This window comes from Panthera pardus, unplaced genomic scaffold (genome assembly GCF_024362965.1).
Source record: "Panthera pardus isolate Hobbes unplaced genomic scaffold, ASM2436296v1 HiC_scaffold_26, whole genome shotgun sequence".
NCBI classification, from domain to species: domain Eukaryota; kingdom Metazoa; phylum Chordata; class Mammalia; order Carnivora; family Felidae; genus Panthera; species Panthera pardus.
Genome location: NW_026526832.1, coordinates 21,289,805 through 21,312,301, shown reverse-complemented (window position 1 = coordinate 21,312,301; position 22,497 = coordinate 21,289,805). Strand labels below are relative to the sequence as shown.

General features: G+C 47.7%; 1 protein-coding gene across 3 annotated transcripts in view; it reads left to right on the top strand.

Moving 5' to 3' along the window:
- Nucleotides 1–231: 231 nt before the first annotated feature.
- Nucleotides 232–22,497, top strand: part of EFR3B (EFR3 homolog B) — an 82,981-nt gene continuing 60,715 nt past the window's right edge. For all 3 annotated transcript variants that reach the window (XM_019450316.2, XM_019450306.2, XM_019450297.2), the window contains exon 1: nt 232–508. In XM_019450316.2, the coding sequence (XP_019305861.1) occupies nt 424–508 (85 nt within the window). In that variant the 5' untranslated portion in view covers nt 232–423. The remainder of the gene's footprint in view (nt 509–22,497) is intronic.

Below are 22,497 nucleotides of genomic sequence, written 5' to 3'. Positions count from 1 at the left end.
ATGTCTGTTGTCGTCCTGCGCATTCCGACACGAACGGGGAATTTGAGTGGGTGACTCCCCCAGGAACGCCGCATCTAGAAAACACGCCGCCCTGGACCTGGGGGCGACAGGCTGGGAAAGGCGCGTCTGGGGGCTCTGGTTTCTGGCTGGGCTGCCGCTGCAGGCGGTGGGCGGGAATTTGCCAGGGGCGGGGCGGGGCGGGGGTCGGGGCGGCCTGGCAGTGGCCGAGCCGAGGGGGAGGGACGTTCATTAGCATAGCCTCCTCCCCTCCCGGCGCGGCCCTGCCCAGCAACCCGAGCGGAGGCCGGCGGCTGAATGGGCGCTCGGCTCCGGGCCCCGGCCCTCCCGCGTCCCACCCTCGCTCCCGCTCCCGCCCCCGCCCCGGCCTCCGCCGGCGGCCGCCATCCGCCGCCCCGGCTGTGAATGAAAGGCAGGCGCCGCCGGCTCTGGCTGCAGGCGACTCGGCGACGCGGCCTCCCAGGAGGCGCTCGCCCCGCAGAGATGTACGGTAAGGAGGGCTCTGCCTCCGGGCTCGCAAACTTGCAGGGCGCGGACCATTGTCCTCCTGCGGGGCCCGGCGAGGCCAGGGGACGCGGTCTCGGTGCCCGGCTGCGCTCTTTCTGTCTCTCTGTGCGCGCGCGCGGGTGCGCTGAGAGGACAAAGATGCTTAAGCCCGGAGACCCTGGGGTCCTCGGAAGTCCTTCGGGCCGGTCATTTGCTGCGTGGGGCGGGTGGGCGGTGGTCCGTCAGGGGGCTGGGGGCTGGGGTGATCCCGAGCGGCTGCGTCCTGGGGAAAGCGGGTCTCCCTTGGAGCCGAGCTGGCAGAGAGCGTTGGTGGAGGTGATCGTGTGACAGCATTTGCAGAATTAACAAAAGCGTGTTGTGCTGGGGAGTTTTATGCGGGAAGCCGGTCTGGAATTGCGGTGAGAGCTCGCTGCCTTACGCTCGCCTCTGAGGATTTGGGGGGCGGCGCCGGTGCAGAGGGCTGGGGCACCAGCCAGTTCTGGGAGCCTCGTGTCGCCGCCCCTGGGTGGACGTGGCCTCTGCCTGTTCCTACCGCCCGTGGGTCCCAGGTTCCCTAACTTCCAGCTGTGCCCTCCGCAGTGGTGAGGGGAGGAGACGCTGCTGAGGGTGCAGCGCAGCTCTGGGTCGTTAGCCACCTTCTGGCTGCCCCAACCTCTCTGCCTTCTTTCCCCAGCCATCCCCTCAGCTGACATGCAACAGTTAGCCAGACCCTCCTGATGCACTGTTCTGCTTCAAAATTTGCCCGGCATTTCTCTGGTTTGGAGGCAGTGTGGATGAAGAAAAGAAAGCGCTTTGGGTCTCCCATTGCACCTGTAATGAATGGAACACTGGAAACCCAGAGCAGTTTTGAAATCAACTGCGTTGCAAAGCCTCCAGACGCTCTGAGCTGCGGTGTGGGGGGGGGGGGGGGGAGGGGGGGGGAGAGGAAGAGAGAGATGTGATCCCAATGGACATAAGTCCATCAGCCACCAGAACTCAGGTTCTGGCAGCTATTTAGGGCCAGAGAAAGAACTGGAGCTGTGCTCATCTCCCATCCCCACCATCCCCTCTGCCAGGCTGGGCACCGGCTCAGGTGGCACCTGAGAGGTGAGTGTTGTGAGAAGAGCAAGTTCCCCATTTAACCCACCACCGAGGCCGGCTCAGCTGCCTCACTCTGCACACAGACTGTGAGTCACAAAGTTTGATGGAGGCAGAGGAGGACGCTGAGCATGGTACGAATGCTCAGCGACTGGTGGGCCTCACTATTTAGAGAGAGAGAGAGAGAGAGACATTCAGCCTTGTCATGAGTGTCCTTTCCTGCCCCGTTGGTCCCACATCTGCATTTCTGAACCAGGTTGAGACATCAGCAGATCCTCTCCGCATGTGTTATTTCTCTTGGATGCACCAAAGGGAGGGAGCTCGACCCGAGAGTGTGTTCTGCTGGCCAGTGGGGACTCTGTAGGAAAGTAACAGGATGGCTGTTTTATAAGCTAGGAGGTTGTGAGGCTCCCAGAATAGAGGTATAGTTTCTTTCTTTCTGTTTCCCTCCCTATTCTTCCCTGCAGACTATGCAGCCAGAAGCTGCAGATCACTTGACAAAAGCATGTGACCGACTGCAGGGCACCTGCAGTGGGGAAGGAGTTAGGATAAGGCCCATCAGAATGGGTAAGAATTAGGAACCCTGGTTCTGCTGGGCCACCTCCCTCCATTTAGCCTGAGACAATTTTGAAAACTGATCCCAGATGTCTGGACCTTGGGGGTCCCACCCTGCCTCTGTTGTATGAAGCAGATCAAGGGAGCGTTGGTTGGTACAGAAAGGTGAACTGGGAGGCCAACATATCTGGATGTTATTTTTGGACGCGCCACAGATTTTCATTTCTCTGTTATGTTTTTATTCCTCCAGATGCAAAGAGAGATGGTACTTCCTCCTAAATCATTCATAGAAAGATTGGAAGGAAGGGATCCTCTGTGCAGTTGCCTGCAGCAAGGGAAAATCACGGCAATGCTGGTTGGGAGATTATTCCCGAGTCTTGCTTAGCGCAAAGCCTTGTCTTGGAAGGTGTAAAAGGGAGCCCACTCTCCAAGGGGAGGGCTCGTTGGCCTGGATTTTAGTCCTGTCTTGGTTTTTGTGAAAAGAAAGGGTCCATGTGATACTTACAATCATTCTCTCTCCAGAAGTCAAGAGCGTGATGCAAAAAGGAGGGGACAGGGAGGCTGGAAAGGCAGAGAGTCACAGAATTCTTATAGTTGGTTCTTATCTTCCCATATTTTCCAAGTGATTTGTCCAAGGTGACACAGTTAGGTGGAATGGGGGAAAATGAAAGCCGTTCAGTGCACCCCCCCTCCCATGCCTTGGGTAAATGCTTACTAGGAAAATGCCACTAGGAATTTTATTGGCTAATGGGCCGCGAGTCCCCTATGTATGGCCAAAAGTCACCTAAGCTTTGGATAAAGGTGTCTCTTGACCACTCACCTTGATGACTTGATCCGCTATGAATTCGTAAAACCTGATTCCTGTTGCCACCTCTCAGCTGCTTGGCGATCCTGAGCAGATCTCCCTCACCTCTCCTCTTCTCCCCTCCTCACCTTACCTTGGACCCCAGCAACTCAGTCTTCCTGTGTCGTCAGTCTCTTCCATCCCCTTCCTTGTGTCTGTGGGAGAATAAGGGCCCCTTGTCTTGGCTGTAGGATACAGTGCCGTCTGGGACAGAAAGACTCCTAGAACTAGGGTCAGACTTTCTCAGTCTAAGAGCCAGTTCATGGCTATGTAACTGCAGACAAGTGGGGCCATCTCTCAGAATTACATCTCCGTATGAAGTGGTGGAATGTCTCCCAGGTCTGTGGTGAGCCTCAAAGCTGGGCAATGGATGTCACGGTGCGTCAAGAGGTTCTGCGCTCACAAGACCGGTTGCTCGAGAGCCTCGCCCCTCCAGGTCCTCTTGGCCCTTTACGCTTCTCTCTTCCTCACTGCCAACCCCTGAAGATGGCTGTTTGCATCTCCTCCCACCCCGGCTTAACCACATAGGCCATCTTCCCTCGCTAGCCATTCAAGCCCCTTCTGCTTTCCCTTCACCAAACTCAACCTCAGCTGCCTTCTCGCCACTCACTCATTCCTAAAGCCCAGTTGCTTTCTGGAAATGGCTCTCCTAAGGGACACAGGTGACTTCCCACAGTCTTGTGTATCTCCATGAACACAGATTGATAAGGAATCTGGAAAAATAAAAGCACTTTGTACTGAGGTAGAAAGGGTGTAGGCAAATTCTGTGAAAAAATGGGTTCCCCGTAGTGTTTCTTTGTGTCAGTTTCCCTATTCCTCTCTTTTGGGATTGGAGCCATGGCGGTCCTGTCCAGGAGTGTCCCACTTACCCACTGAGGGGAGACAGAGCTCTCTGAGAAATGCTACGAGGGCAGTGGGCCGTGGAGAGCAATTGGACAGGATGTCCCCAGAACCACAGTCCAGACAGCCCGATCCCGCCAGAGCAGAAGCTGTTCCAACAGCTCGACTCCCATCCTCTAGGTGCTGCCTCATCCTCGACATCTGCCCTTCTTCAGGCTTTGTGATTGAGAACGCTGACTGCAGGGAAGTGAGCAACGGTGCACAACTTTCTGTGAAGATGCCTTACAGAGCACACACATGTGGCACCCATGTGGGTGGTGTGGAGAGGCTGCAGGGTGGAGCTGAGTCCCCCGGAGGTGCAAGGCTCACTGCTGCAGAAAAGCTCCGTACCTCCTGCCGCTCCGTGTGGTAGGCAGCTCCCACAACACGCACGCACGCACGCACACACACACACCTGCACACGCATGTGCAACCTCCTCCCCCAAATCTTGAGTGTCCCGCAGCCCTGTGGTGTCGCGTTTGGCTTGGGACGGGAGCTGGGTGGCCCGCCTCCCCTCATGCCCGCCCCCACTCCTCTGGTCCCCTCAGGAGAACAGGATCTCTCTTGCAGCTCACTGTTCAGCGAATCCGAAAGCAGTTTTCTTTTTGCACATGTATAAAAGTAGAAAGTTAATATTACCTTATAGGCAGTCCAGAAAAAGGAGGAGGGAAAAGACTGTCCTCAATCCTACACACTAAAACCAACCTTTAAAAAATTACTATTACATAAATTACCACTAAGAGTTTGTACTCACCTGCTTTTGCCCATTGCTTGAGGTTTCTTGCCCCATCCTGGCTGTGTTACCCTGGGCATGATGGTGAGGGAGCACCCGAGAGCCTCATAGCCTGGGTCTGAACTCTGACTCTGCCCTTCAGGCGACCTAGGACCTGAGCCTTCCTGAATCTGTTTCCTGGCTCTACGATGATGACAACGGCCACCCACCTCACTTCGGAGATTAATCAGGATAAGAGAGCTGCCCCCACTTTTTCCTTCCTTTCCCTCAATTCTCTCTCCTCTCTGTTTCTTAAGAAAAAGGTTGCAGGGAAACAAAAATATATGTCCCATAAGCTTAATGTTAGTGCTTGTGAGACCTGTTCCTTATATATATTTAAAAAAAAAAAGAAAGAAAATCTAATTTGAAAGGCTTCTTGTTTTTCCTGGTAGTCATCCAATCTTTCTAGAAAATCTGGAAAACACAGTAAACCATAAACAAGTATAATTGCTTTTACTGTTTTGATAGATTTCCTTCATGCATTTGTTTATGTGGTTGGAATTATTCATTTTACATATTTTTATATTGTATTTTTTTCTACTTAACATTAGAATATAAACATCCCTGCCGCTCCAAGTTAATGGCCACCATTTTTAATGTCGGTGTAACTGTCCACTGAGCGCAAGTGTGATTTCCTTATTGCACATTTAGGTTGTACTTACAGTATTATAAGCCTGGGAAAGGTACCTGGTACCCAAAGCTTTCTCTGAATTTTGGGATATTTCCCTAGGCTATTGCCCTCCAAATGGGTTGATCAAGATATATAAACATTTAAAATATTTGTTACATATTGTCAAATTGTTTTCAAATTGTATCAGTTATAATCCCACCAGCAGTCTTGAGAGGACCTATCTTCCTGTACTCTCAAAAATATTAAATATTGAGATTTTTTTTTACCCCTAATCTTTGCCAATTTGATGGAAGAGTTGTATCATTTTAACTTGTATTCTTTATTTCTAGTGAAGTTAAACACCTGCTGTGTTTTTTAACCATTTGCATTTTGGTGAACTTTCATAAGTGAGTGTTTGATTTATTGAGGATATTAACTACTTGCCTGTCATTTGCTTTATGCTTTGCGTTTTGAAGGGAAATAGGTATAATTTGTCAAGTATTTGTGGAGTGTCAGCTACATATGATATTCCATAGAGCATCAAGGGGGATACAGAAACATATAGAAGTTTTTTCCATCAAGAAAATTGCAATTTCAGTAGGTAACCAAGTGGTAAAACATGCAAAATTGTGAATGATACAAAGGTAGATTCAGTGTTGCAGGTAGAATGGAGTTACTCATTAGACGTTCAGCCAGCAGAATCTCAAGGTGGAAGAGAGCACTGCGAGGTGGAGCCTTTTGGGAGGACTTCAGCGGGAGTCCGAGGGCTGGATGGAGAAGAGGGTAAGGGTGTGCCAGGTAGAGGCCCCAATGTGAGAAAGTGCACTGGGGTGGGGAGAGAGCAAACTTATCCAGAGAGAACCTGGGGGAGGTACTAACGAGGTGAGGTGGAGAATGACTCGACGGATGAGATTTTGTCAGGATAAGGGCTGTTCACTTATCCCTACGGGCGATGGGAGCTGTTGAAGATTTTAAACTGCCAAAAGGCTGATTTGCTCAATTGATCTTTTAGGGAAATAAAGCTGGGGGCACTGCACAGAATGGACAGGGAGATGAGGTGAAAATGAAAAGGAACAGAGGTAGCTGTTGCAACCACAGGTGGTAGCCAAAGGAGTGAGAAAACTTTGGACCAGTTACAATTGTGTATTTTCAATGGAAATGTTTGCCCCTTAAAAAAATAAAATAAAATAAAGGCAGTAGGACTAGGGGCGGGGGGTAGGGGGATAAGGGAATTGAAACTTTTATTTTTGTTAAAGTTTATTTATATATTTTGAGAGAGAGACAGCACGAGTGGGGGTGGGCAGAGAGAGAGAGAGAGAGAGAGAGAGAGAGAATCCCAAGCAGGCTCCGTGCTGCCAGCGCAGAGATCAATGTGGGGCTCAAACTCCTGAAACCGTGAGATCACAACCTGAACTTAAACCAAGAGTTGGACACTTAACCAACAGAGCCCCCCCCAGGGGCCCTGGGAATTGAAACTTAAAAAAAACAAAAGCATTCCCATGCTTCATAAAATGTGGGTTATGTAAGCACACATAGAAAATAGTTTATTTTTGGGAACAAACTGAGGGTTGATGGGGGGTGGGAGGGAGGGGAGGGTGGGTGATGGGTATTGAGGAGGGCACCTTTTGGGATGAGCACTGGGTGTTGTATGGAAACCAATTTGACAATAAATTTCATATATATATAAAAAAAAAGAAAATAGTTTATTTTGAAATAGGTGCTAAATCACTTAGGGCTATAAAGTTATTATAATTTAACTTGTTCTAAAGATGATTTGGAACATATAATTTATACACATACATACACACATATAGATATACCTGTTCTCCAATAAATAAAGAGATCAAAGCAAAGAAAATCTAAGAATTATACAGAAAAAAGTAGAGCCAAGTATAAAGTTATTTCAGGAAAAAAAAAAACACATACCAACAGGCCCTGTTGTAAATTCAGTTTTGAGTTTCCTACAGGAAATTCAGTTCTGAGCTTCCTGTAGGCCAAAATAGAGGGGAAAAGTCATTTGTAAGACTCATAGCATCTGTAGGTATTTTTATTGTTGTTCAATTGTCTAGGCCAAAACCAGCTTTTTGAAATGCTGAGATGTGAGAGAAAATCCTCCCTGAGCTCCTCCTAAAAGAAGAGATGTTTCATAAATATTGGTCTAAATTAGATTTTTCTGTTGCAAATATAGTTCCCTTAATCTGCTCTATACCAGTTTGGAGAGTATTAGGACCTGTCCAAATACAAGTTTATGATTCTGGTTCCTCACCTTGAAATTGCTCCCGGCTCTGTCCTCGACTTCCTTCCTGGTTTGACACAAGCCAAGACTTGCTGAGGTTCTTGACCCACTTCACGGCTGCAGATATGAGTTCTCCTTCCATGGATGAATGTGAGTCTTCTAAGGGTTTTCTCCCTGGAGAAGCCATTCTTGTCTTTCCAGCTAGAGAAGCCGTCTGGTCACTCTCGTTCACGATCCTTAGCTTAACTCCCTGCACAGCTGTTTATCACCATCTAGTATCTCTCTTGTCTGTGCTCCCCTAGACCATCAGCTCCATGAAAGCAAGGAACTCATTTCTCTCTTTCCCTCCTGCCTTTTTAGGGCATAAGTCACTGCCTGGTACAGAGTAGAGCACTCAGAAACCTCACTGAATGAATGAATCCTAAGTTAAGTGTCATCTTTTTTATTTACCTCTTTGTAACTTTTGATCCATGTTTCAGCCTTAAATGTGTTTTGAATAGCAATACAATTACTATTACTTCAGTTCCCATTCATTGGGCACTACTGTGTACCAAGCAGTAGTCTAAGCACTTTTTATGTATTAACTGATTTAATCTTCCCCAAACCCTATGGGTCAGGGATTATTATTTTCATTTTAGAAATGAGAACATGGAGGCATTGAGAGCTTTAGTAACCTGCCCATGGCTACACAGTCATGTGATGAGGCTGGGATTTCAACCTAGGCAGAGTGTGGACTCCCCCTCCCTGACACAGTGCTGTCTCCATAATACTCTGAATGTTTCAGAGAATACAGGCCTTTCCTTTGCAGAGCTCACTCTACCTCACAGACTCACCCATGTGAGTGCAGAGCAGTGCTGGGGAGTGCAGAAGACACAGATGAACCCCTGAGGAGGGTGTGCCTTGTCTTTGGTCCCAGGCCAATCAACACAGATGCTGAGAGCTCTCACTTCTGAGTCTGATCCTCTGCCTCTGGGTACCCTTCTCACTTCCTTTATCATTGTTTTGCTTTGTGGGAGAGAAAGGGCCCCAGGAAAGCCCTAGGTGTGGATAAGTAAGTAAGAAAGGAACCAGGAGAACAGATTGGTGAGGGCAGAAGGTGGATACAGGAGCCGGTGATGGCATGAGAATCAAAGAGGCCTGGGCACTCATCTCAGAGAGAGGGGCAGGTAGAGGAGTGGAGTGGGGCTCTCACAACCACCACTGAGTCACACAGTGGTGTGGTCTAGAGAACAGAGACTGGGGACCTTCTTTAGCAGGAGTACCTCCTGCTTCTCTGACAGTTTAGCTGGGAATTAAAACTCCTGGGGCACCTGGATGGCTCAATCAGTTACGCATCCGACTTCAGCTCAGATTATGATCTCATAGTTCATGGGTCCAAGCTCCATAGCAGGCTCTGCGCTGACAGCTCAGAGCCTGGAGCCTGCTTCAGATTCTGTGTCTCCCTCTGTCTCTGCCCCTCCCCTGCTCACACTCTGTGTCTCTCTGTGTCTCAAAAATGAATAAACATTAAAAAAAAAAAAACAAAAAAAAACCCCTCCTTCCCTGTATCTTCAGGACCAGCCAATCTGGATGCAGTAATCACTGCCTCTGAGGGGTGGGTTAGGACTGAGCTGTGTGTGTGAGAGGACAGTGGCCCCAGTCTCACAGGGCCACTTTCTAGCCATAGGACCCTGGACAGTTCCCCTCTCTCTGAGCCCATTTCCTCCCATGTAAAATAGGGATAATCAGTCTGCTTGATGCAGTGAGGGTGAATTTGGGGGGGGGGGGTCAAATGAGATAAGTCTAGGTGCATGTATTTACATTATTGGACATTATGCCCATTAAAGGTGATATTATCCCCACCCAAGCAATTCTAATGGATGCTTCTGGGGCATGTCCACTACCTCTCCGAAACAGTGAGCATCCCTGTGTACAAGGATGGAAATGTCATGTTTAGACTGTATTTGTTAAATGCCTTAGATGGAAGGGTCTGATACAAACAGTGTACAACCAGAGAACTGCTTCCTTATTGTGAGCTAGACACCTGTCTCTGAAATCTACCTGCCAGATTGGTCCCCCAAGACGCAGCAGCGGTAACACTGTTCATATTGAGCATTTTCCTGTCTCCTAGAGGACCATCCATGGATTGGACCACCCATGTCACACTGGTCATGGTCCATGACCATGTCCCTCTCATTCTAGCACCAGAAAGATGAGAAAATCTCTTAGACCACAAAGAGGATAGACACAGAACCTTTAGCTAAGTCTTACACTATGCTAAGTTCTTGTGCATTACTGACATTTAGGAATGAGTATTCCATGTCATTCTATTCATTACCTCAACTCAGAATAGCCCTTTGGTAGTGGATGCCATTTTCCTGGGGTTGAGCTGACACAGAGATTCAGAAGTCCAACAATTTGCTTAAGCTCATGCAGCTGGTGGAAGTCATTTCTCTCCATTGTCTCCTAAGCAGGCCCTCATAGAGCTTCGTGGGAGATCAAACACTGCCTTTGTACCTGGTGGCAACTAATGTGCCTTATGCCAAACAGCAAATTTCACTATAAGGAAGAATTCCAAACTGAACATTTTAGTAGATTTGGCACAGTTTCGTTGTAGCTTTACATCTAGGACTTTTAAGCTCAGTGCCCTAATGCACCTCTTGTGGTCTGACTATACATCTGAGAATTAGGGCTTCTGGGTTCAAATGCTGACTTTGTCATCACCGTACAGAAGGACCCAGATACATTCAAGCACCCAGGAAGCAGGAGTCTTAGATTCTTAACTTGGCAGAGCTCTACGCTTCATCTCATGCTTAGTGAGAAAGACTTTGCTCTGTGTCCCAACTTTCTTTTTAGGTGGATAATGCTTTAAATAACATTTATAAATCATGTGAAGCAGAATCCCCAAATTACAGGAACATTTATAAAGATCTTGGCAGAGATCCCTTAGAAAGGAAATACCTGTAATAAAGTGACGTCTTCTCATTACTTTGTACAGGAGGGATGCTTCTAGGGAAGAAGCATACAGGATAATGCTGAAAAAATCCAAAGCCGTGCACCCTCCTGCCACATCTTCACTGTATCTTTGCTGTTATTTTTGTTATTTATTTGTCACACTGAATGTCATTTATTTCTTCCTCCACTAGATCTGTGAACCTCTTGAAGACACAAACTGTACCTTAATTTTCTTTATTTTTCTTAGCATCCAGAAGAGATCTTTGGGATATACTATACTAAGAGCTCAAATGTTTGCATTGAACTATAAAATCATTGGATGTTTCATCCATCCATCCATCCATCTAGCCAGCCAGCCAGCCAGCCAAACCAAGCAGCCTATGTTTCTAGGGTACGAATGGTAGTGGGTGGGGGCAAGGTGGGGGGGATTCAGAAAGAATCCTGTAGTGACAGCAACAACATTTCATCATCTTACTTTGTCTTCCCCCATTGGTCATAAGAATATACCAGAATATAGCCATTTGACTTTTCCTCTAGACTTTGATGGTGTTTAGTCATGAGAAACAGCCACTTGACCTGCCTGCTGAAACGGTGAAGGGCAGTGAGAGATACATTCTCACACGTTTCCTCCTTGGTTTGTGGAGCTCAGAAAAAATGCCACAGTCTTTTTCTTCAAAAAATGAAGGTCACTTCGTAGTATAATTATGGGTAAATCTTTATTTTGATTTCCATTCATATCTTTTGTGCATTATACTTTCACAAACCAAGGAAGATGAAAAGACCCTTTAAAAAATTTTTTTTTAATGTTTATTCATTTTTGAGAGAGAGAGAGAGCATGAGCAGGGGGGGTGCAGAGAGAGGAAGGCACAGAATCTGAAGCAGGCTCCAGGCTCTGAGCTGTCGGCACAGAGCCCGATGCGGGGCTTGAACTCATGAATTGCGAGATCATAACCTGAGCTAAAGTCGGATGCTTAACCAACTGAGCCACCCAGGCACCCCGAAAAGGCCCTTTGAGGCAGAGGCAATGAAATGTCTGTTTCTCATTGCTTGGAAGCACCTGGCCTGAATGTTCCCGGGTAAAGCACTACACGGCCTTGTGCACCTTCAGTCTCAGAGCTGGAGTGTGGAGGCACCGAGTGGAATAGCGGGGATGCGAACCTTGGCTGAGGGTCATCGACAGAATAGAAGGGGAACAAACACCAGGGTCTTCCCATTGTTTCCATCAAACTCATGAAAGTGCCTGGTCCTATTAGCAGCCTGGCCCAGCCCCTGACAAATACAGTAAACACGTCCGACTGTCTTGAGAAGTTTTGTCCCAAAGCTATTCCACAGCACTGCTAGGAATGTCCTCTTCTCCCCCAGACAACACCATCAGAGAAGAACAAGGGTGAGTGTTCTGGAGAGGAGTGGGTGGTGCTGGACGTCGTACAACGCTTTCCTTCTGCTTGATCAAGGACGTTCACTTCTGTGTCGGGAGGGAGAGCTGCCCATCAGGGCTGATTCTGGCTCTGTGAATTTGAGCAAAATTCTCAACCTCCCTCAGATTTAGTTTCGCCATCTACAAATTGGGAGAGCTGGCCTGGATGGTCTTTAAGGGTCTCCCAGTTCTTAGATCTGCTAATGGCTTGAAGGAGCTGTCTGTCCCAAGGGCGAGGGAGCAGGGGCTGAGGGTATACCCACAGCAAGAATCTTCAAAAGATCTGGATGGCAGTATAGACACCTGTCTCTGAAATCTACCTGCCAGATTGATCTCAGGTCCTCTATGTAAACTGGCTATGCATCCATTTCCTCATTGATAAGATGAGGATAATGATCTCTTTGTTAATCCAAACAGTGTCTGTCTTGGGGTCCTGTTGACTGGGGCGATGCAAGCTGACGAGTATGTTGGGGTGGGTGTGGGTGAGAGCTGTGTGGCTTCCAAGTGCTGGGCGCTACAATTTTGGCTTTATGTACATTCCAATTTCACACAAATCCTGTGTGGGGTGTATTCCTTTCCCCTGGCCCATTGTCAGATAATAATAAGAAAGGTCAGAAAAGGGGATGCCCGATAGTCAGTTGGAAGGGCATGGGACCCTTGATCTCAGGGTTGTAAGTTTGAGCCCCACGTTGGGTATAGAGATTGCTTAAAAATAAAATCTTTAAAAAAAAAAGTTCAGAAAATTCAAATGACTTGTTGGAGGTCAACCAGCTCATAAAGTGGCATAGCCAAGAAAAGAACCAGATCTATTTCATTGCAATGTTATTTTCTTCTATTCTGCCTGGATTCTTATTGAAAACACCATCATTAATTGCATTACATCAAAATTTAAAACTTCTGGTACCAAAGGGCTTTCAATTGCCTGCTCTGAGATGAGCAACAGAGTACAAAGGCAGTCCGTGGAACGGGAGAAAATATTTGCAAATCATACATCTGATAAGAGATTACTATCCAGCATATACAGGCAGTGCCTAGAGTTCAACAACCACCACAGCAAACTTGTTAGAGAATGGACAAAGGACTTGAACAGACATTTCTTGAAAGATATATAAATGGCAACAAGCCCATGGAAAGGTGTTCAGTGTCACTAATTACTAGGGATTTGCAAAACCACAATGCCATAGCACTTCAGCTCCTTAGGATGGCTCTGGTGAGAATGTGGAGTGATTGGAACGTCCAGGCACTGCTGGGAGAATGCAAAATGGTGCAGCCGTTCTGGAAAGCAGCATGGCGGTTCCTCAAAGAATTAAAAATAGGATTACCATACGATCCAACAATTCCACTTCTGGAGATATACCAGAAGAAGTGAAAACAGGGCCTCAAAAAGGTATTTGTACACCCACGGTCATAGCAACATCATTCAAAATAGCCAAGAGTGAAGGCAACCCAAGTGCTCATCCACAGATAAAATAAGGAAAATGTGATGTATACATACAGGGGAATATTATTCGGCCTCAGGCATGGTTGATGACCTGGCATTAGTCACCTGATCGCTCATGGGGCGTAGAGAAAAGGAGACTGGAAACTGACGTCATCATGTTCTTTGGATCACTGAAAAACTCCTCCAACTTCAACGACGAATGTTAACTTGTTTTTTTTTTTTTTTTTTTTAAAGAAAAAAGATCTATATAAATAAAACTGAGGGCAGGTCTGTTACTGCATTTGGTGAAAGGGGCTGGAATGGGGACGACGTTTGGCGGACGCGGCAGGGGCGGTCTGCGTGGAGCAAATGTGCATTCACCCGGGTTGGGGGTGGGGGGGGTGTCCCATGGAGCTAGCCCCCGTGCTTCTGAGCGGTGAGACTGAAGCTCCGCAGGAGGTCTGGCGGGAAAGGCACGCAAGACATATTCCACAACGGAAAATAAACAGTGGATTCAGATGTTGACCTCAACTGACCCACAGGGGCTGGCATCTCAAATCGCAGGTTGATTTTTGCCGCAGCCGCCTCTCACACAGGCAGCTCTAAATGGCCTGCTCTGAGGTGAGCGGCAACAATTTTTATTTATTTACAAAAAAGCTTCGGCTCCTCGAGGGAGCCAGCCTATAGTCAATGCGCGTGTACTGGCCCTGAAAGAAACCTGCTGGGATACTGACAGTGGTTATTTCTAGTGTGCTAGGATCAGGGATGATTTTTGAATCTTCTTTAAAAAAAATTTTTGCATTTTACACATTTTGTATAGTCAGTGTGTATTTTAATCGCAGGACACAAATATAATTAAAAGCATTTTTCGGGGCGCCTGGGTGGCTCAGTCGGTTAAGCATCTGACTTCAGCTCAGGTCATGATCTCACGGTCTGTGAGTTCGAGCCCCGCATCGGGCTCTGTGCTGACAGCGTGGAGCCTGGAGCCTGCTTCAGATTCTTTGTCTCCCTCTCTCTCTCTTCCCCATCCCTGCTCTCATTCTGTCTCTTTCTCAAAAGTAGATTTAAAAAAAAAAAAAAACATAAAAAAAGCATTTTTCATCATCAAAGACCTGTGGATAGTTATCTAGAATCTTCTAAGTATGTTTTAGAAATGATTATGCAAGAATGCACGCAAAAATGATAGAAATTAGAAATCAGATAGTGGTTGGGTGAGGGGCTTGACTAGAAAGGGGAACACTGAGGGATCTGAAATGTTTTCTCTCTTGTTTCAGTGGTGGTTACACAAGTGTATAAACAGTTGTCAAAACTCAAGGCCGTGAACTCTTAAGATCTGAGCATCTCTTGCACGTTAATTATATTGCAACAAGACCATAGGAAACCCAGGAAAAGAAAACACGCATGCAAACAATAGCAGGTCTGTTTTGCATCTCTGGCAGTCGGGTGTGCCAGGAGACAGCCAAGGACCTGTGCCAGCCGGCACCGGGGATCTTACCCGCAGCCCAAGATGGTCCCCAGCACCCCAGTAAAAGCGGTCATTGAGAGCTGCTGGGCAGGGGCGTGTGCTGCTAGACAAAGTACGTGCTGAGCAGAGGGTGCAGGAAGCTGCTCCAGGAAGTCGAGCTCCTCGCTGGCAGCCAGGGAGCTGATGGTGCTGGCGGGGCCGTGGGCAGAGAGCCCACAGAGCAGGGCCAGCTGGTGTAAGGCCTCTCGAGCACTGCCACTGCCATTGCCGACTCTCTGGGACTTTAAACGACAAAACAAAGCCTGGCTTTACCAGCCCTGCAGCACGTCTCAGCGCTGACATAGGCACGGCTGATGGCTGGGCAGGGCCAGGCGTGTGTACAGGATTGATTTTTCCATTTCCTCCGTGGGGCTTCTGTGACCTCACAGCCCACAGGGATGTCTTTTGTCTAAGAATGCTGAGCCTTTAATGGCCTAATTATTCACCTGTTCTTAATAATTCTTAATAATGTGCTGGCTTGTGCCATTTCTGCACAGAGACCTATATCTTCCTGGCTAAAAAAAAAAAAAAAAAAAAAAAAAAAAAATTCTTTGTCTAATGACACATTGAAAGGGATAAACTTCAGTGTCTCCTTTGCAGGCCGAGGTCAGCTGTGAACAGTCAGACAGGCCTGGGTTTGAATTCCACCTATTTCACGTAACAGTTAAATGACTTTGGATAAGTCCCTTAACTGCTCTAAGCCTCAATTTTCCTCATCTATAAAATGGGGACAGTAGACCACACCTCAATGTTGTCGGGAGGATTACATAAAATAATGCATTCGAACCTCTTAACGGTTCCTGACACATAATGGGAGCTTACATGTTAGCTGCTGTTAGTGTTAACAGGAGAGCTCGTAATAGATATTTTACTATGAACCTCCTCTTTAGTGACAAGATAGCAGTAACAGGGCCCAGGGATATGCTTCCAAGGAGGCATTCCGCGCTCCTCATTGACAGCTTTCTAAGGAGCTGTTCCTTTCCAGCTGGGTTTCTGCTTTCAGAGACGCACCGCACTCTGCTCACCTGCCTTCTTAGCCCACTTGCTTTTTGCTTCATGCGGAGGGCAGAACCTTCTGGAGGGACTGTCTTCCTCGTGCAGGTACGTCCGGAACACCCATGCGCACTGGAACCGCTTCATTAAAAATGGGTCTTGGCTGTGCTTGGCCTGCTGCTTACTTGGCATTTTTAGTATGACTCAACCTAGTACTTGTTTTGCATTTTTGCAGAATTCTGGTGCTTGCTCCTGATTCTGTTTTGCATTTCAAAAGTGTTGCTTCTGAAATTTCCCTCTGGCAGCGAGACCACCCTGGTCCCGGCTTTATTTTTTTAGCAGCTCTGGGCATGGTGCCTGTTTTGTGTTCTGGCACCAACAGCTCATGCTGTGACAGACTCTCTGATTATATATTTGGACTTTTAAATGATTGATCTTGGATTCATAGCCTTTGAGAGTCTGCATCTTAAATCTGCTAGTTCTTCTATATATTTAGAGCACTCACACTTGCTCTCAATCAGTTTGGCTCCATAACAATGAAGCTTCCTCTGGTTTCTATATTTGGTACTGTGTGTTCATTTGGAAAGCTGGAGGTGAGTAGCCCTGCTTTTTATAGGCTGCCTGGTGACCGCAGTAGGAAGCTGGACACATTATGGGAATGGGGAAGGCATACATGTGCCGTAAATCCTAACTCCTAATTTCTAGTTCTTAGCTCCAACCTTAAACCAAACTGCCAGGGAAATTTCTAATATTGTATTGTTTTCATGTAATGGATTCTACTGACTATGTCGCAAGCTTGTTGAGGGCCGGTCTTACTTACCAGAAGGCTTCTTCTCCTCCATAGTTCACGTGGTCTTAAAAAAAAGAATCAAAGGGTGCCGGGTGGCTCAGTCGTTTCAGCATCCGACTTTAGCTGAGGTCATGATTCGTGGTTCAGGAGTTCGAGCCCCGCGTTGGGCTCAGTGCTGACAGCTCAGAGCCTGAAGCCTGCTTTGGGTTCTGTGTCTCCCTCTCTCTCTGCCCCTCCCTGCTGTCTCTCTCTCTCTCAAAAATAAACATAAAAAAAAAAAGAATCAAATGATCAGTGTGCTGAGTAGTAGGTATTGAGAAGAATACATTTCAGATGAATGAATTCCCACAGTGAGCTCAGAACACCGTGCAGACAGCTATACACATAAGCAGTAACTTTTTTTCCCCTTTGCTCTCATTCATGAAGATTCCCTGGGCTTAAAACCGCCACAAAATACTTCCTTCCACAAATGTAACCAGTACACTACTTATACTGATAAACAATGCTAATGAAGTAATATTAAGTACATTGGAAAATAGCAACAATGCTCTGTTAACAGCAATTCTATCATCAAAACTACAAAATATGTCTAGGGTCCTGAGGCCACTTTCAAAGCACAAGGTGTGAGGGTCACCTCAGACGTTGGCCACCTGCCCCCCCCCCCCACCGCCCCGGGGCCTGTACTGCTGATACTGGAGACGGCCTATGGGTCCTCAAGTATGCACACCTGGCAGCCGGGTGGGGGGTTGGGAGGTCATGGCCGGGGGCAGGGGATGGGGGTAAGCTGCCAAAGCAACGCGTCGGCCATGATGGACGCACAGATAGACCAAACATTACTTTTGCTGTTAAGTAAATGACTCATGTAATATTCTAGGTGCTTCTAAATTAGAAGTGATGGAAGCTGACATTACACCCTACACCTCTTCCTCCCTTCATGGTGGCTGTCCACTTACCCATTGTATTTGAGATTCCACTGTCACCGCTCTACTGAAAACCTGTCCGGAAAGCCGCCAGCAGAGGCCTGACTGCCAAGCCCCATGCCTTTGCTGCCCACTTAACTCTCAGGTTTTTCCTTTCTTGACCGTTTGCACTTCTTGAAACTCTCTTCACCCCCAAACTGGGTGCTCACCTCCGTCTGGTAACAGATGTCCTTGCCTGTCACTGTGCAGATGCTGTGAGGCTCTGTCCTTGCTTGTCTCCAAGGGTCCCCCTGAAAGCCCCTCCACCCCCCGCCCCCGCAGCTGTCAACTCCCCTTGGTGACCTCCACGGGAAAAGGGAGGGAGAGAGGCTAAGGGGAGCCCGCATTTTGCTCATCTCATCTCTGGTCCTCCACAACCGCCCCAAATGTCATCACTCGCTCTGGGGCAGGTGAGCCACCAAGCAGAAGCCCTTCCTTCCTCCTGATTCCCTTTTTACCTGCTCACCACTCCACTGGCAGCGAGAGACTGAATTTGCACACCCGCCCAGTGTGACTCCCCACGTTTGTCACACCTTCAAGTGGGCACCGCTAGTTCACAGCTTGTCTCAATCCTCTGCCTGGGAAGCCTCATTCCGCGGCCGATGGGAGAGGCAGACCGCACTCCAACCCCCTAGGCACTGGAAGTAGACTCCTTACACATTCTACAGCACAATGAAAAGAGGTCGAGAGGTGCTTGGCTGGCTCACAGTCCATGGAGCGTGCGACTCTTGATCTTGGGGTCGTGTGTTTAAGCCCCACGTTGGGTGGAGAGATTACCTAAAAAATGTACTAGTAATGATAATTCTCCCCTTGGCCTGCCATCCGAGGGCACTTCACCATCTGGCCCCTCCCCACCACTCCAGCCTCACCAACGCTGCCCTAGATAGACTGGCCATCCCTCTCCCGGAGTGCTCCCTTGGACTCGGCTCCTCTGAGCTTTTGCTGATGCTGTTCCCCCTGCCTGGAATGCCCTCGCTTCTTGTCAATACACTATCTGTGCCTCGTTTCTATTGGGAAGCATCTAAACTGAAGCGACATCTCCACCCTCGGAAGTCTCAGCACGCTGTCTCTCTGGCTCCAGTGACACTTGTACTTCCTTTTGTTATGGCTGTTTGCATACATGCTTTCACTCCGGGGGGATGGTGCCCGTGCATTCTATTTCTTTTCATCTTCCACCACGTCTAATGTACTCGATGTGTTTGCGTTGCATGCATGGGTGTGTGCCTGCGTGAGTAAATGAAATAACTTGTGTCCTTCATACCAACATTGTGTCAAAATTCTAGCAAGAACCAAGCCGCGCAAGTGCAGAAAAGAGCCCGTGTGTGTGTGTGTGTGTGTGTGTGTGTGTGCGCGTGTGTATCTAAACTCTTAGATTCCAAATATTTGAACAGAAAATTGTTCTTACCAGATTTGAAAAGAAAATGGAAAAACATGAAAATCATGTACGTTTATGTATTGCCCATGCATAATACATTTTTGTATTATTATCATCAACATTGTTATTGGGAGAGGAAACTGAAATAAAAACTAAAACTCTAAGTCAGAGCTGTCCGGGAGAACTTTCTGCGAGTACGTAAATGTTTTATATCTGCGTTGTTTGGTAACAGTAGCCACTAGCCACGTGTGGCTATCGGACACATAAAATGTCCCCGCTGTGCCCGAGGAACTGAGCTTTAAATTTTATTTGATTTAAGTAACCACAGGTGGCTAATGGCTTCCATACCGGGCGCTTTGTTCCCTCAGCCCCAGGCACCGAGCGCCAGCCCCCGTGCTGGAGGGAACCACTGCCAACCTGGCCCTGCCTATCCTTACCGGCCCTTCTTTGCATTTGCAGTCTTTTCTATACATATATTTATGTACATGCTGAGTGTGCTCGGCCTGCACGTGTGTCACACAAACGATGTGATGCCATATGTGTCCTTGTTAATTGGCAGTATGTTTGGAGAGTTGCTGGGGCAGCGCGCATAGCCCTGCTTTATTAATTTCAGCTGCTGCGTAGTGCCCACTGCCTGGAAGTTCCCTGGTTTAGTTGGCCGGTTCCCTATCGGTGAACATTTAGGCTGTTTCCAGACAAAGCCACCAACCCATTCTTATCTGCTCCCCTGTGCATGTGGGCAGATGCAGAGACTGAGAATGGAATTCTGAACCAAGAAGACGAAAAGTGTCCGCATTCCCCCCGTGGTTCTCCCAGCCCTGGCTCTCCTGGACCATGTGAGCAGGGTCAGGGCCAACAGACGGTGCCTAGGTGCCGTTATTAGTATTACTATTATTATTATTATTATTGTTATTTTGTAGGAAGCTAGCAGCCGTGTACTACTGTGATCTTTGTTTTCACTGCTCACACCAAGAAGCTGAAACCTAGATTTTATCTAACAGGTTGTGATGAGCTCTGAAAATATTGAGACATTAATAACAATTTGAAGATGCCACAGACAGCATTCAGCAATATAAGCAAGCTGAGTTCCATGCAGAATTTGAGAAAGATCTGGACTGTTCAGGGCCTCCTTTTTTGAGTTAGATTTCTAAACGAGGCAAAGGAGGCCCAGGCTGTGGGAATAGCCAAGAGTCCACGTGAATTAGAATGAGGAGAGAGGCCTTTGTCTGTTCTGGTGGCCACGGTGTATCTTATCTTGTGCTTTTTTTGTTTTTGTTTTCTGTCCGCCCCAATTGGGAAGCATGTTGCAATAAAAAATTGTTTAAGATTCCATGCTAGCTTTTTTTCCCCACTGGTTACCAGGGCTACGGGTGATTTTAAAGTTTAACCCCGGAGGAGGAACGTGGTGAATAGCAGGTAGCATTCTTTGAATTAGAAACGACCCTCCGCAGCCAGGAGAGGGAATGGGCCGTCCTCCAACCAAGAAGGGAGAAAGGAAAGAAAGTGAGAACAGGGAAGGGAGCAGCAGCTCCGAGGGAACAGAGCCTGCTAGTCAGACTCACAGACCAGCGGAATTGGGGGAAAGAATGCAAACGTCCAGCGTTCATGGCCATGAAAACAGAAGAAAATTCACTGTGGTTTGACACCCCCAACAGGTCAGTCACGTGGTTTCCTTTCCTGAACATCTCCTGTCCTAATTTAATCATAATTTCCATAGTTTGGGCCATACCGGGGACACACTTTAGTAGGTACCTTTCTCACTAAACACCCCATCCTAAAATGTTTCCATGTTGTCACCTAGTCTTGCAAATTATGCCAGAGAGGTTTGCACTTAAATTACTTATTCAAATACATTTCAGCCCGCTGGCTGGGTTTCACTCCGAGTTCCTTTGTTTACAAACATCGTGGTGAGCGTGTATCCTGTGCCCCTGATCGGCGGACATCTGGAAAATCGGAGTTCCGGTGCCGAGAGGCTTCCCTCCATTGTTTTCCCTCCAGATTTTTATCAACTTTTAGTGTATTGATTTTACTGGATAGTTTTGAGACTCTGGCCTCGATTCACCTTCTTTTTCATGGCTGATCCCAAACATCGTGCGTCACTCCGATGCAGTGCTCCTGAAGCTGTCGTGCCACAGTGGTGGCTGAGTTTCTCACCCTGTTTCCAGGGCCAGTGTGGCTAGTGACGCGCTGCTGGGGATGGGGAGTCCCCACTTTGGTCACGGGTTCCGAGCGCTCGACTTCCACCTCCACTTCTGTGCTGCTGTCAGCCTTGGCCTTGGGCTTTTCTTGTTGAGGGCGTGGCCCATGGGGCCCTTCCTTTCTCTTCTCATTGCCCTCACCCTGACTCTGGCCCTTATTGTCCTACACCTTGGTTCCTGCTCCTCTTGATGGCCTCCCTTCTTCTGTTCTCCCTAAACTCAAATTCAACTGTCCGCATTACTGTTGTCGGTCTTCCTAATACACGATCCTCACCCTCTCACACCTGCTTTTCAACAAACCCTCAGATAACTCCTCACCTACGAGATACTTTCTCAATATCTGGAAAACTGTCCTAAGGAAATAATCCAGAAAAGGAAAAAAGCTGCAATGTACACGGACTTGTTTTTAACATTTCTAATAGCATGAAAGTGGCAAGAAGATCAATGTCAAATAATACGGAAAAGGTTCAGCAAATGATTTATTAGATCTTCTCACTGGGATTTTAAGCCACGTTAAAAATGATGATTATGGAGGCGCCTGGGTGGCTTAGTCAGTTTAGCATCAGCTCTTGATTTCGGCTCAGGTCATGATCTCACAGTTTGTGGGTTCAAGCCCCACACTGGGCTCCTCGCTGACAGTGTGGAGCCTGCTTGGGATTCTCTCTCTCCCTCTCTCTCTCTACCCCTCTTTGGCTCATGCTCACTCGCCCACTCTCTCTCTCTCTCTTAAAATACATTTTTAAAAAATGATTATTATGATGACAGTTCGGCAACAGGAAAAATGCTTATGAAATAAGTAGACCAGAGAGCTCACATTTATGGAGCACCTACTGTGTGCCAGCTCCCGCTAGGTGTTCGGTTCATCTCTCACCAATGAGGAAACCAACATACGGGCTTCGATGATCTGTGTGAGGTCACATAGTTCCAAGTCTGCGTTTTGCTTAATTTCAAAGTTCCTTGTTTCTATGCTATAAAATATGAAACCGTAGCTCTGTCATGACACAGTTTCTATTTGCAGTGTGCACCTGCTAGGCCCACATTCTTCCAGGCTCTGCCTAAATCCTACCTCCCCCAAGCAATCTTCCTTAACCACTCAGCCTAAGGAGCGTGAACTCTTCTCTGAAGTGCTGTAACATGTGAAACTTCTTTTGAGAAACATCAGTCCACCCAGGCTGGCTTACATTTTCTTTATTGGTTGTACCTTTCTCTCCAGCTAGACTGTCAGAGTTCCAAAAACCAGACTGGTGTCTTGTTAGCACCCAGGCAGCCTTTGGCAAGGGGGCGGGGCATAGTAGGTGCTCAGTGTATATGTCGACAAGCCTATTTCTCCCTCCAGTTGTAGCCAACCTAGTGCCGGGCTGGCTGGTCGCTCAGACGGGCAGGGAGAGAGGCTCTGGCATGACGATGG